Consider the following 14371-nt stretch of genomic DNA (forward strand, 5'->3'; position numbering starts at 1 on the left):
GGGAGGCGGTCATGCACACAATGTCCCTTTGAGTTCCCTGCAAACTGGAAAAAGTATCTTCTGCTTTTGTAACTTGTGTTTGATGCAAATAATGGAATAGAATCATGTGGTTGTAGCTTGTCTTTGCATGGCCTTCAAGTGGACACACTCACACCCAGACACGCTCACCCGCATGTTTATGCCTTCTGCCTATAGCATTCCATAAAAAAACGTATAAATTCAGTTACACCGGGTGCAGGTAAACATTGGTTAAAAGACAGCATAATTAAATCAATCATGGACAATTTTAAAAAGGCATAAATTCAGTAAGGCTTCTAGGTTCTCACACTCAGCCTAGTAAATTAGCATGTCTCCCCCGTGCCCTCCCCAGGGTTGTGCTGCATTCTCCCTGTGTGCTGTCTAGGCTGGCTGCCCTTTACAGTTCTGCAAGACCTTCTATTCAGATTAGCTCTCCCAGCTGCCTTATTATATGTGCTTTCTGGGAGCCACTGTCGACCCTTTCCCTCCAGACTGTTTGGGACATTCTGTGTTGTCTCCTTTGCACATTAAAAGACTATTTGCTTTTATTTGTAATCCATAGTTTTCACACTTCTGATCCACAAAACCTTGTGACACAAATGTATTAGCTTTTTTTTTTTAAGGTGCAGCAAGACTGCCCCTCTGGAATCATTTTTCAGGTAGTGCTGCTATTTATGTTGTATTTTGAGGACCGGCTCAGCGTAGCATTACCATTGCCATTGCAGAATATGGCCGAGAGTGTCAAAGGCAGCTGTTGCATACGTTTTAAACATGTTTTGTGATGGAGTCCCATCATGTCATGTTAATTGCTCAATCACATTGCAGCATATTCTTAGTATTAAAATAGGTGTTAAACTTGCTTGCATTTTGGAATTCCTCCTTATCATATGACTTGGTAGAGCCTTCAGTAATGCTAAAGACCTGTGGTTTGTATTCCCTTTCGGCACTGTTCATGCACAACAACAAACACCGAGTGGGATTAAAGAATTATAAACAGCACCAAAGTTATCCTCTCCCTAGCCTCTTTTTACTATTACCACTGGCTATTGGCATTCTAAAATACTTGGTTTCTTATTTACTAGTTCTAAAAAGTGCCTTAGTACAGGACCTTGACTTACTCAGGAATGCCAAACTATTCCTTTGAGATCGATTGCACTACAATTTAGTATTGTTTAAATGTTGATTTACGCAAACAGTTGTTACATTTTGGCTGCTTTCATTTAGCCCAATGACAGCTTTCATTTAGCCTAATGACAGCTGTCTCCATGGTAACCCTTTTGTCTAAAGCTGCCTACCATGCAATAAACCTTCCAGTCATCTTACTTCCTTAGATGCACTAGCACATTCTTTACATGGTGAGATGATCCAGGTGAATAGCTATTTACTAGGAGGCAAGAGTCACAGGGATTGGTTTACAGCCTTTATGCAACTCTGTGTGTGTGATTTAAACATCTATACTCAACTTATGTATATATTTAAAACATTTCTGTGCTGCCTCTCCACCCAAATGCCCCCCCCCGTTATCTCCCCCATTGAGACCGCTAAGATTCTCACCCCATTGGGGCCCCCATTTTCTACATGTACACCCCTCAGCGTGGGCCTAGAAACGATCAATGGAGCATGTATTAAACTAATATCAAATGCCACCCTAAGGGCTTAAAGGAATTCAGGGTAGCTCCTCCATCAACCATGTAAAAGCCCACCCTAAGAGGGATTAAATGTACCACAAAGGCCTTGGAGCCTTTTCCCAGATGTGTGTATAAAGTGCTGTCAAGTTGCAGCTGACTTATGGCGACCCCATCAAGGGGTTTTCAAGGCAAGTGAGAAGCAGAGGTGGTTTTCCATTGCCTTCTTCTGCAGAACCTTCCTTGGAGGTCTCCCTTCCATGAAGGTTTTCCTGACCCTGTTTAGCTTCCAAGACATGATACATTTGGGTATACCATGCTGCCTCCCCTCCCTGATAATTTGAGGCAAGCCAGATCTCCAAAACAATAGGTAACATGCCAATTTCAGCAAGTTCCTCCATATCTTAACAACTGGACAGGAAGGTTTCTGCCATTCCTTAATCATGGCAAGTACCCAGCCCTAGTTCTAGCTTCCAAACTTCCTCAAGGGAGCATTTTTGATACATTTAATGCAAACAAAGGAAACTCCCCTTCACAATACAAAGACTTTCTATTCAAACTATCTCATATCTAGAAAGATTGAATTTTTATTACTCTCACCTTCTGATGCCCACATCCCTTCCACTCTTCATTCTTGGCAAAAGGGTTACCCCTCAGCCCTAGTGTTTGCAGCCTGTTTGGATTCATCCAGTTACCTCCAATTGCATGATTGGTCTCTGCCCCTTTGCTCCATGGACCTGCTTTGCTGCACTTTCTTCTCCTAACTGGTCACTTTCAAGCCCCCAAAGGTGCTTCATTGCTGCTGAGGAACCCCTTCCTTTCTCTCAAAGACCAGGCTCATATGTCTTGTTTTCCCCTTTCAGCCTTTGAAGATACTGTAGGGATCGGGTAGGTCCATAAGGAAGTAGGCAATCCTTCAGGTATGGTATCCCAAACCATATAGGCTTTAAAGCCCACCCCCACCGGCAGATTTAAGTAGTCAGGAAGGGCAAGGGTTATACAAGCAGGAGGTAGGCCTCAAACCTCTGATGTCTACATCCTCAGCCTGGGTACACTAAGAAGTATCCCAAACTACTGGAGAAGTTGGCACCATCTACATTGTCACTGCTAATGTAGATTCCAAGTTGGAACGGATGTGAGAGATGTTATCTGTAATTTGCCGAGCGAAATGGTCACAGCAGGTCACTGAGCAGTCCACCTCCTCCTGCAGGCCAGATCCCAACAGGCCTCTGACCACCCTTAACAGCTCTTCTGGCCTACACTGTGCAGATGCAACGCTGGCAGAAAAGTGTTCGCTGCCATCACTACCACAGAGTATGCTTTAAAATGAGGTTTTGTCCATGTCTTACTGGATTTGTCCTGAATCTTCCACTGTAACTCTATCCATGTCCCTTGTCTTTCCCTTGCCTATACCCCCTCATTAAACCAAGGGGCTACCTGGTCTCTAACATTTGAGAGAGGGTGCCTGGGTATGATCGTATCAATGCCCAGGTCATTTCCTCATTACAGAAGTCAACCATGGCATCAACAGAGGCACCAACTATATAAAAGGGAAAATTCTCTAAAACCACCAGAAAGCAGTTTGGATCCATCTGGTTTTGGGGGTAGATCAAACAAGGGGAGAGAATTTAGATGTCTCAGGTCATGATCTGAAGACCTGGTCTTGTATTTATTTAAACTCGTCTATCCTGCCTTATCCCCTTGGACACAAGACAGCGAATAACACAGCAGCCAAACTGCAAGGAAATAAATTATCCTAGTCCAATTAACAAAATTAAAACACAGATTAAAATACATACATTAAAAATTTAAACACTAGAATTAAACACATGGTATCAACAAGCATAAGGAGTCTAAAAAGCACAGCCAAATCTGCTGAAACTTTCTCTGCACCCAGGGCTGTCTGGAATAAGACTGCTTTTCAGTCCTTGTCAGCATCCTGTGTAAAATGCTGAGAAGGCATGCAGGTTCAAAATGGCACTGTATTGCACACCTGGCTTTCTGTGAGCAAGAAGTAACAAATGGGCTCCTCCTTTGGAAATACAAAGGCCAGCAGTAGTCCAAGTAAATATATCTATTTCTGAACATGGCCCTATCTGTGGATAATTAAATACTGAGATTGGTGCCAGGAACAGACAAGACAGAGAAAACCCCAGGTTTGCAGAAAAATCTGAAATCTAAACAAACAAACAAAAAAACCTCAGGGGGTTAAATCCACCAAATAACAGAAGCAGCCCTTTTAGCTTTAAGAAACAAATGCCCTCAGTGGCTGTTGGCTCGGCAACCACAACAATATTGCCAGCCATTAAGTCTTGGATTCTGTCAATACAGGAGAGGGACAAGGCCCTTTCTGGGGCTGTTTTGGCCTTTGAGGGAGGACTCATTGGGGTGCAGCAACCATCAGGTGACTTACAACCTGGCAGGTTGCATGACTCACCCAGGTCCAGCTGCTTGCTGTTGTTCAACAGGAGCCACCCTACATAAACCGGTGTGGTGATTAGAATTTCAGACTCAGATCTGGGAGACCCAGGTATGACTCTGCTGTGGAAGCTCACTGGGTGACCTTGGGCCAGTCACACACACTCAGACTAACCTACCTCACAGGGTTGTTGTAAGGATAAAATCGATGAGAATGATGTAAGCAGCTTTGGATCACCATCGTGGAGAAAGGTGGGGTATAAATAAAGTAAATAAATATAACTGAAGATGAGGGGCAGATAAAAGGTTGGTTATTGGGTGGGAATGAGAGAAGGAAGCGGGGAAAGCTGACCATATGAGTACTTTATAGTGCTTTTCAAAACCCTATCTGCTTGGGCTAGCCTTTAGGGTTCTGGATTAAGTCAAGAGAGAACTGTGATGAAATTTTGTTGTTTTAACTGTAGAAGAGTTGCTGTTTACCCAATATGATTCCTGAGGATAGCATGGCCTATAAACCCAAATTATATATGAGTCAACCCTGAAAAGCAGTGAATTGTCCCAAGATTATCTTGGTGCAGCATTTGTTTGTACTAGTGAGATAAGGAAGTTCCTAAAGATGGTGATGTTAGAAAATGTTGTGTTCAAGCTGTGCTATGTTGTAACAGTCTTACAACTGTTATCATGCAATATGAGAAGTATTTCCCTTCCTTTTGAATTCCTGTGGTGTGTGCTTCTTCTGGCATACTCAGCACCCATGCTGGAGCCGGCATTGCTACACCAGCATTGGCTCTGTTAACAGTCTGGGGGGGAACAGAATGGAAAAGCAGCATCCAAGGGATTAATAGTGTTTATGTTGATGGCAGCCCGTGGGGTAATAGCAAAATGTGCGTCAACAGCAGAACTTTTAATATTACATTTTTGGTATTGCGAACTGTGGCAGATAGCTATGGCAAAAAAATCGACACATCAACTTAGAGTAGTCAAAGGTAAAGCTAAAATATCAGCTATGAAATGTGACATGATTTTATTTCATACACAAATCAGAAAGGTATTCACTATCTATCTAAGCCCTTCCTGAGATTATGGAAAAAGAATTAAGTGTAAACTATATAAAGAATTGTTGTTTTTTAAAATCCCAATACCATTAATGAATTTCTCTATTATCTGTAATTCTAAGATAAATTGAAAAATGTGTTAAATACTAAGCCCTCTGTCAATAATCTGAGTCAACTTTATGTATTTGTTGTCTTTTTAATTACACTATGATTTTTTAAAAGTTTTGTTATTGTTTGGGAGGTGTTTTTCTGTTTGGAAAATTAATAAAAAATATTTTCTAAAAAAGTATTTCCCTTCCATTTGAATTCCTGTGGTGTGTGCTTCTTCTGGCATACACAGCATCCATGTTGGAGCCATGACCACATTTCTGGGCAACTTGTACCTTCCCGCCATCACAAACAAATACTGCTTTGTAATTGGCACAAACACATTTCTAGCCCTTTATTATCATTGTATTCACTTCAGTGGCTTGGAAGTCTCAGCTGGTGAGACTCTAGAAATATCAGCTTTACTCTTGCTATAAAATGGAAGATGATTTCAGTGAACTGGAAATAGTTAGGCCCTAAGGGTAAAATTATACCGGGTGCATGTTTCTAACATGCTGCTTTGGGATAAACATGACTTAAATCAACTAATTCCTTACAGTAATATTCTTGTTCAGCTGTACTCTAGCTGGGTATGTTTTTAAAAACTGGGCTTTCAATTAATACCATGATGTTTTAGAAACAAATGTATGTTATTTGTTGAAAATAACATATGCTGTAATCCTTAATATGCACCTATATTTGAAATCAAAGGAATGTGTATTAATATAAATGGGTGAGCATCTTATCCTCTTGGTCTGGGACTCAGGCAGCCTTGAACAGTGTTTTCTGATCAGATATAAATGGCACAAGATTTCAAACCCAACTCAAGTGGAGATATGTTGTGGAGTTAAATTGTTAAGAACATGTTCTAGTTAGCCTTCCTATTGCAGTTGGATATAACTAGGATTTTTAAAAAACTGAAGGATAGGTCGTTTTCACCAATCCATAACAACAATTTAAAACATTTCTTCATGAAGGAAATTTCCTAGATCATCATCATATTTAGTAACCTAGGGATCAGAGGTCTTTTCTTCTGTCCTTGAGAGGCTGAATTTGGAAACCGTGAATGGGGGTGCTGCTTATTCTTACTATGGGTGCATTCCTGAAGGGGGGCGAAGTTCCTTAGGAGCTGGCATGGAGGGCATTTATGCTGGTGCCTGAGCGGCACAGAATTGCAGCAGCCTTCCCTGCCAGTGCCGCCACTCTGGGAATTAAATCCCGGAAGAGGCAGCATATGCTGGCATGGGGGGGGAGTGCCCGGGAGGGGGCTGCCTTTAGGCAACTTGCAAACCCCTTTCTGCCCTCAGCGCAGTGGCGCAGTTACACTACCTTTTTGGGTGGTGTAGCCCTGCTAAAGGCAATGGGGCTTTCCCCCTCTTTTTAATTTTTTTAAAATAGGTTTTTCTTCCCCACGGCAGGCAGGAAGCCTCTTTGGCAGCATGGCTGTACGACTCCCAGCCGCCACCCAAATCCCCTCCTCAGGAATGGGCTGCACATTTTCAGTTACATCCCGTAAGTCCCTAGACTTGCTACCTGGAAGTGCTCCCTCATAATTTTAATGGAACCTACTTTCAATAAAATGTGGTTGGGAAGGTAACCAGCATATATTTTCTTATGTTTCGAAAATGAAGATTCCAGTCTTTTGATGCTTCCATTTAAAAAAAAACCCAAAGTATGTGATTGTAAAAGTAATTATTACCTCTTATATTTGCATAGTCTTCCAAATTAACTGCTCAAACCAATTTAAAATTTGCTCTAGAAAGTCCTTCTTGTGCTTCTTTGTTTTTGTTGAAGAATATAATATTAACAAGTGCTATGAAGTCTAGAAACTTTTTTTCCTGCAAAGTTGCTTTCCTTCATCATGACGGAACTAGACTTGTTAAGATTTTAAGTAACTTTTGTGTAACTCCATCTCGCAGTTCCCCTTGGAAAGTCAGTCAGTCTCCCTCTCTCACTGAATGAAGGTAGGGTACTTTTTTTCCCCCTGTTTAGGTCACCTTTGACCTGTCCCTCCTCTGCTCCATGAATAAAGATCTTCTGTCAGTGCGCGTCATGAACTGGACATGTAGTGACAAAGGGAGATTGTTTTAGGAGTCACGCTTATTGAAAATGATTTGAAAGATGTTTCTCAGCAGAACAGCCTTTTTTTGTATTCTTGAGTATGTATTATACATGTCTTTATACTTTATTTCCAGGCACATAATTCCCAACAGTAGCAGGTAACAAAATTAGAGGTAGCTATACCACCGGTCTGAACAACAAAAAAAAAAAAGTATTTTCATTTGGCGGAAAGGTTTTAATCAGATATTAAGAGCACAAGTAAATACGTTGTGTTCAAAAGAGTGGTTTGATCTTCTTAAAACTGTTGTAAATTCAAGAGCCATTCATTGTACAACTTTTCTCTTGTAGATCATCACTAAGTATGTATATGAACTTCTGGAAGAAGAATGCCATTTGAAGAAAGTATATGTACCTGTAAGTGTAATATGCATTGATTTTTCAGCATTTTAAGAAATTATACAATTTTACTGTAAGCAATAAGAATTTTGTATGTTGCCTTTTTTACATGATTTGTCAAATATTATTAGCGTGTATCAGGGACAGTTCAGACCTGTGCCCTCTTGTTAACAGCCAATATGATTTATTAATTTATTTCAGTTATAGCCCACCTTTCTCCCTGAGACTGGAGGATGATTGATTGGCACAGGCTAGGGTTTGGATCCTAAGAAGAACAAGCTGGGTCACAGTAGTTAAAGGCAACCTCCCTTCCTGTCGTCTCTGCCTGCAGCCTTCTGCCCCACCTGAAACTGTATTTCTGAATGACAGTGGGCCTGAAGGGGTAGAAAACTGGAAATCTGCAGCAGCAGAGGAGGAATTGGCAAAAATCTCCCTCCCCTCCTTTGTAGATGGAAAAGCCATTGAATTGAAGGAGATGCTTCTCCTTTGACAAAACAGCTCCTTAGAATCCAAGCTTAGGAGGAGAAGAAGATGCCGACTTTCTCTGCCACTTAAGGAAGAATCAAACCGGCTTACAATCACCTTCCCTTCCCCAAGGGAAGGGAAGTACCTAAGACACCCTGTGAGGTAGGTGAGGCTGAGAGCTCTAAGAGAGCTGTGACTAGCCCAAGGTCACCGAGCTGGCTTCGTGTGTAGGAGTGGGGAAACCAACCTGGTTCACCAGATTAGCGTCTGCCACTCATGTGGAGGAGTGGGGAATCAAACCCGGTTCTCCAGATTAGAGTCCACCGCTCCAAACCACTGCTCTTTACCACTACACCACACTGAAGTAGGGTTGGTAGAAATAATCTGGTTTGTGCAGACATTTGTTAGATGTAAGTTCCAAACCGTGGTCTCAGAATTAAGATCCATGTTGGAGCATGTTTAAAATTTCAAGGGTGCTCAAACGTTTAAATGTGTCATCAGATGTATTCCTATGTTTAAACTTGGCAAATATTCACACGATCTTTTCAGCATCAGAATGGCTGTATTATCTCCCAAGGCAGTTGAGACCAAGTGGCAGTGCAAGCACCTACTAATGTAATCCTCTGTGTTTGGGCCCCCAACATGGTGCCCATGGGTGCTATGGCACCCCCTTTCCTGGCACCCACTAAGTGCTTTTATAAAGTGGGTGGGGCTTTTGCCCAGTAAGCTTATCATTGGCTATTGGAGTATTGATTGGCTGTGCAGATTTTTAAAAACGTTGCTTTGGCAGCAGCTGCCACCACAGCACAAAGTTCTTCGTTGTGTGACTAACGGTAAGCCATGGCAGCCATTTTGTGGCTGGCTCTGCCTCTTGAGGCCGGAAGCCATTTCGTGGCTGTACCCACCATGATGTGCCAGAATTCCAAAGGTGCCCACAGGCTCAAAAAGATTGGGGATCCCTGCTTTGTGTGTAAAAGAGAATATTGGATGGAACCGCTTTTGGGGGGAAGACAGGTGTACATAGTAAAACAATTAGAAGGATAGTATGTATGGTTTTGGGGAGATATTTTATAAACACTAGAAAGTATATAGGGGCTTTCAGTATTAAAAACACTTTTTTTGCAAGTTTTGAAGGTTAAACCTCATATAGAGACCAGATAGAGTACTCAGTGTGAGAAGACAGTGATTTTAGAGTTTAATCCCCCTTGTTCCCCCCAATGCTAAGGAAGGATTAATGCTTTTGAATGGTGTGCTTATATAGCAATCTCTCAAAGAAATTAGTTATCTGTAACTGAATTCCTTTCAGATGTTCTCTGTTTATCCCATCTGCAGAATTTTCCTTCTTTGCTACAGTTTAGGGACTTGGGCTAAGGACTGGAAGGAGTGAGTTGATTATGCTGTTCCTTAGGGCACATCTACCCTGAGGCTGTCATGGGGGCCTTCTTTCTCATACATTGTCTTGCTTTTGAGCATGTGTCCAATTGGATGATACTGGACCATTCCACAGAAACATGTGCACCAAACTGCTGCCCATATTCAAAACACTCTTAGGTGATTAAACTGTTAGAAAAAGATCTGATTTGACTACTATGCTATATATTTTCTGTATAAACTCAGGACAATCCATAGGCTAGTGTTTGACCAGACACCTGAAACTTTTATGCTGGTGCCTAAGAATTGTAGTTTTTCCAGACCTGTTCCAATATCATTCTTTAAAAATTATAGATAGTACCTAAGAACTTTAAAAAATTAAAGTTTGAGCATTACTTATTTCTACTGTACATTCATCAGAAGCCTTTAGTGATTCCACACCTGTGTTTTATCTCATAGCTGCCTTCATCAAATAGGTATTAAAAGAAAGAGACAGTTACAAGTTTTAACGGTTGGCAGCAGTTGAGTATTTAGTTGCTTTATATGGGATAAATACTGACATGCTCTGATCTTTGTGCTTGATTTGGAGATAGGAATTTAAATATATCAAATATAATGAAGCTCTTCTTCTCCCTAATTTTAGGAAATTGACATTTCACTCATTATTTGCAGCTAATGGCTGGCCTCTGAAGAGTGATTTATGGCATGGGCAAGGCTTTGTGCTTATACACTGTGATTTCTGACTTTAATGGCAGACCTAGATGTAATGCCATAAGTTTTGGTTTCAAAAGCAGTTTTCCATGTCAGCTATGGGACCACTCCCGATACAATCCAAAGCCATGTTCATCATGAAAAACTGGTTGAGCAGTTGGTATGATTGCCTAGTACAAATACTGGATAGTATAAAAAAAAACTCCACAGACTTTAGCAGGATAAAATGGGGGTTGGGGGGTGTTTCTTAGAGTTGTTGCACACCTGGGGTAGAAAACTGCTTTTGAAACTTTCCCCCCGAAACGGCTATTAGTATTGCTAATATTTATTATGTATAAGAGCCAGTGTAGTAAAGTGTTGGACTGGGATCTGGGAGATCCAGGTTTGAATTCCCACTCTGCTGTGGAAGCTTGCTGAGTGACCTTGATCTTGTCACACATTCTCAGTCTGACCTACCTCACAGGGTAGGGGATAAAATGGAAAAAGAGGAGAGTGATGTAAGCCACTTTGGGCCCCTGTGGGGAGAAAGGTGGGGGTAAAAAGGATATATGTAAATAAATATACTCATCTGGAACTAAAAGGAATTTTAAATATTTCCATTTAAAAAAAAAAGCACAGAGTAGTAGCTGGATCCTTTGGAGGCCTGAACAGAAAAAAATTGAGCCTCTTGAGTACCTTGAAAATCTGCTGAAGTTTGGGGGACACCTGTAAGTGTACTATGCAAAGCGGTCTGCGGTCAGGAAGGGCAATTGGGTGAAATGGCCACATCTCCCCTGTGCATGAAGGAAAGCTTGCTTCCTGTGCCACATCCCACCAGCCTCCTTGCATCCCCCTCTAGGTTTGCCAACCTCCAGGCAGTAGCTGGAAATCTTCTGCTCTTACAACTGATCTCCAGCTGATAGAGATCAGTTCACCTGGAGAAAATGGCTGTTTTGGCAATTGGCCCCTATGGCACTGAAGTCCCTCCTCTCCCCAAACTCCGCCCTTCTCAGGCTCTGCCCCAAAAACCTCCCACCGGTGGCGAAGAGGGACCTGGCAACCCTACCCCCTATGCATTTTGTTTGAGGGTCTCTGTCCCTGAGCGGGGGATTTTTTGGGACCCAACAGGTTGCTGGAGAAAGAGAAGGTAGAGAGTATCTGCTTGTGTGAGCTCTTTTTGCTTGTGCTTCCAGTGGATCCAGTCCACTGTTCTAAGTTATTTTGTAAGTTAATTGACATGCCACAATTCTGGGCTTCAGAGGACCTGCCTACTAAATCTTTGGCAGGAGTAATGTGCTTGCAAATAAAATAATATTTTAGTAGGATATTGCTCAAATGTCATGCTGAAAGTGTTGTTGTTCTAGGACCGTGTTGGCGAACCTATGGCACGCGTGCCATAGTTGGCACGCGGAGTCCTCTCTGTGGGCATGCGCAGGTCTGCCTTGGAGTGGCTCGCTGCGGTTGCGTGAGAGGGCCGGGCGCACGGCAGCAACGTCCGCCCCCTCCCGAGCCTCCTGTCCTGCACTTCCGGGGCTCCCCCGGTGGCCTCCCTCTCTCTCAGCTGTTTGTCGGGTCTCCCCACCCCGCCTTCTTCGCCGGCAGCCTGGGAGGGGGAGAGAAAGGCCAACAGCCAGCCCGACCCCACCCAACAACTGAGAGGCAGGCGGGCCGGAGGACCGCCAGGAAGTTCCCGGCAGACAGCCAGACAAGCAGCCGGCGGGCGGGAGAGTGAAAAGCGAGCAGCAGCCTGGCTGCCAGAGCGTCTGGCTGCCAGAGCGGCCACTGCTGAGGGCTGCGCCTCCTCAGTCTCGCCCTTCCCAGCTGCTCCGCCGCTGCCGCTTTCCCCATCCCCTGAGGGAAGAGCATGAAACTGGGCAGCGGCTTCCTGGGCGGCGGCGGCTCCTCCAAGAGGGCGGCGATGGAGCCCACCTTCTCCCCCAGCATGGTCATGTTCAACCACCACCTGCCGCCCATCACCAGCTTCACCCGCCTGGCCGTGCCCCCCCCCCCCCAGCATTGTGGGCTGACGCCTGCCTCGGCCGCCTCATCATCTTCCTCTTCCACCTCCGCTTCTTCCTCCTCCTCCACCGTGATGACTGCAATGGTTGCCAAGCCCCCCATCCCGCCCCCCACCCCACCCTCAGGGCATGACTTTCAAGAAAGAGCCGGCAGGGGGCTTCCCTCTCAGCGCTTCCTCCACCTCCACCTCTTCTTCCTCCTCGCAAAGGAGCCCTTGGGGCTTCTTCCAATCCCTGGTGGACATCAAGCAAGAAGTTCACATCTCCTCCTGCCTGGCCCTTTTAAACTAGAGATGCTGGGGATTGAACCTGGGACCTTCTGCGTGCCAAGCAGAGGCTCTACCACTGAGCCACGGCCCCTACACAGTTTGGAAGCTGTGTAGACTTGGTCCCTTGTCATGTGAAAAAAACACACAAATAAATAAATTTTAACCTATTTAAGTGGAGTAGCAGTGGAAACCTCCTGCAGCTAAAGCAACAAATTCTTTTGGCACCTATTGTGGCATTATCTACCAGCCCAGTTTGTCAGATGCATGGTATTACTATCTGCTGGTAACATTTTTTTATTCTGTCCAAGGCTCTGTCAGAGTATCAAGTTGATTGTAATAATCTGACAGTAACAGCTGTGTGATAGCTGTCAGATCTGGGAGATCAAGATGATGCAAGCAGAAGCAATAGCCTTGCTGGTACCAAAGTGAACTGCAGGAATCCGGATCTGGGCAGTTTGCTGATGCAATGCCTTGGGCAGGTCCACAGGTGGCCTAATTCAGATCAGGTGCAGTGGGTGTATATAAGGCAATGTAACTATGATTCTGTAACCTATCCTATTTAGAAGAAGCCTGGAAGTAGTAGTGGAGTAGTGTTTTATCTGTGCACTGTAAATAAAAGACACTGTTTCTTATAAAGCAAGACTTTTGGTGGTATGTCCTGGAGGAACTCCTGATCCACTTGCTTCCACGTCAGGCTCAGTTTCAGATCTGCATATGAATTCCAACTCTCTAGCATTGTGCTGAAGTCTTACTAAGGAACTTAGTAACACACTTATCCCTCTCCCCCCCAAAAAAGGTTTGCTTTTCCAAATGCATGTGGTAAAAGTGTGCAAAGGAGTGTGCAAAGCATATAAAGCTCTGTTATTGTATTGTCGAAGGCTTTCACGGTCAGAGTTCATTGGTTCTTGTAGGTTATCCGGGCTGTGTAACCGTGGTCTTGGAATTTTCTTTCCTGACGTTTCGCCAGCAACTGTGGCAGGCATCTTCAGAGTAGTAACTTACTACTCTGAAGATGCCTGCCACAGTTGCTGGCGAAACGTCAGGAAAGAAAATTCCAAGACCACGGTTACACAGCCCGGATAACTCTGTTATTGTGTTTTTCTTTTAAGACAAAAGATATTAATGTATTAATTAAATTGCCATGTTGGCACTTTGCGATAAATAAGTGGTTTTTGGGTTGCAGTTTGGGCACTCGGTCTCTAAAAGGTTCGCCATCACTGTTCTAAGATATTCTAATGCAATAAATAAAAGATTGTGCTTTAGTGTTTATTGTGGGATAGCTGGAAGGAGTAATGCAGCTGGCATTGTCTTGCCAGTAAAATGGTATATGTGTGGATGACTTAATTGTCCAGTTCTGGACCAAGTATATTGAAAATGTGTGGAATTTTGCAATATGAATATGTATTGTTATAGCAAAATGAATATTGTATACTATGAACATGTATAATTATTTGACAGGATGATAGAATTATATGTACTGTGAATTGCTTTGTTCAATCTCACTGTGATGAGAAATAAATGGTATACTAGGCTGATTTGTCAATAAAGTGTGATTGGGCACAAGTGTGACCTTTATGTGTATCCTTTAGTGAAAGCTTCGTTTAATGAATTACTGCAGTTTGAAGACAAATTGCCTTGAAGAAATGTTTCCAAATGTAATTAAGGTGAAGGAAGTAAAGGCTGTTTTCTGTCTTGTTTGGTAGACATTTGATGGTTAGGTCATTGTTTAGCTGTGCAAATTAAACCTCCTCTTATGCATATATTTTTGTAAGCTGTGTCCATTTTTTATTTTGTCCAGTTTCCCCAAAGTATTGAAACTTTTATAATATTGAAGCTTTCATAAGTCAAGTTAATATTCCTAGACAGAATTTAAGAATGTCCTGGTTATTACTGATATA

General features: G+C 43.0%; 1 protein-coding gene across 2 annotated transcripts in view; it reads left to right on the forward strand.

The window, feature by feature from the left end:
• The window catches only part of FAM172A (family with sequence similarity 172 member A), a 273486-nt gene that overhangs the window by 34012 nt on the left and 225103 nt on the right, over positions 1–14371 (forward strand). For both annotated transcript variants that reach the window (XM_056848719.1, XM_056848720.1), the window contains one exon: positions 7613–7678. In XM_056848719.1, coding sequence (XP_056704697.1) covers positions 7613–7678 — 66 coding nt within the window. The remainder of the gene's footprint in view (positions 1–7612; positions 7679–14371) is intronic.

The sequence above is a fragment of the Euleptes europaea genome, chromosome 4, assembly GCF_029931775.1.
Source record: "Euleptes europaea isolate rEulEur1 chromosome 4, rEulEur1.hap1, whole genome shotgun sequence".
Taxonomy (NCBI): Eukaryota; Metazoa; Chordata; class Lepidosauria; order Squamata; family Sphaerodactylidae; genus Euleptes; species Euleptes europaea.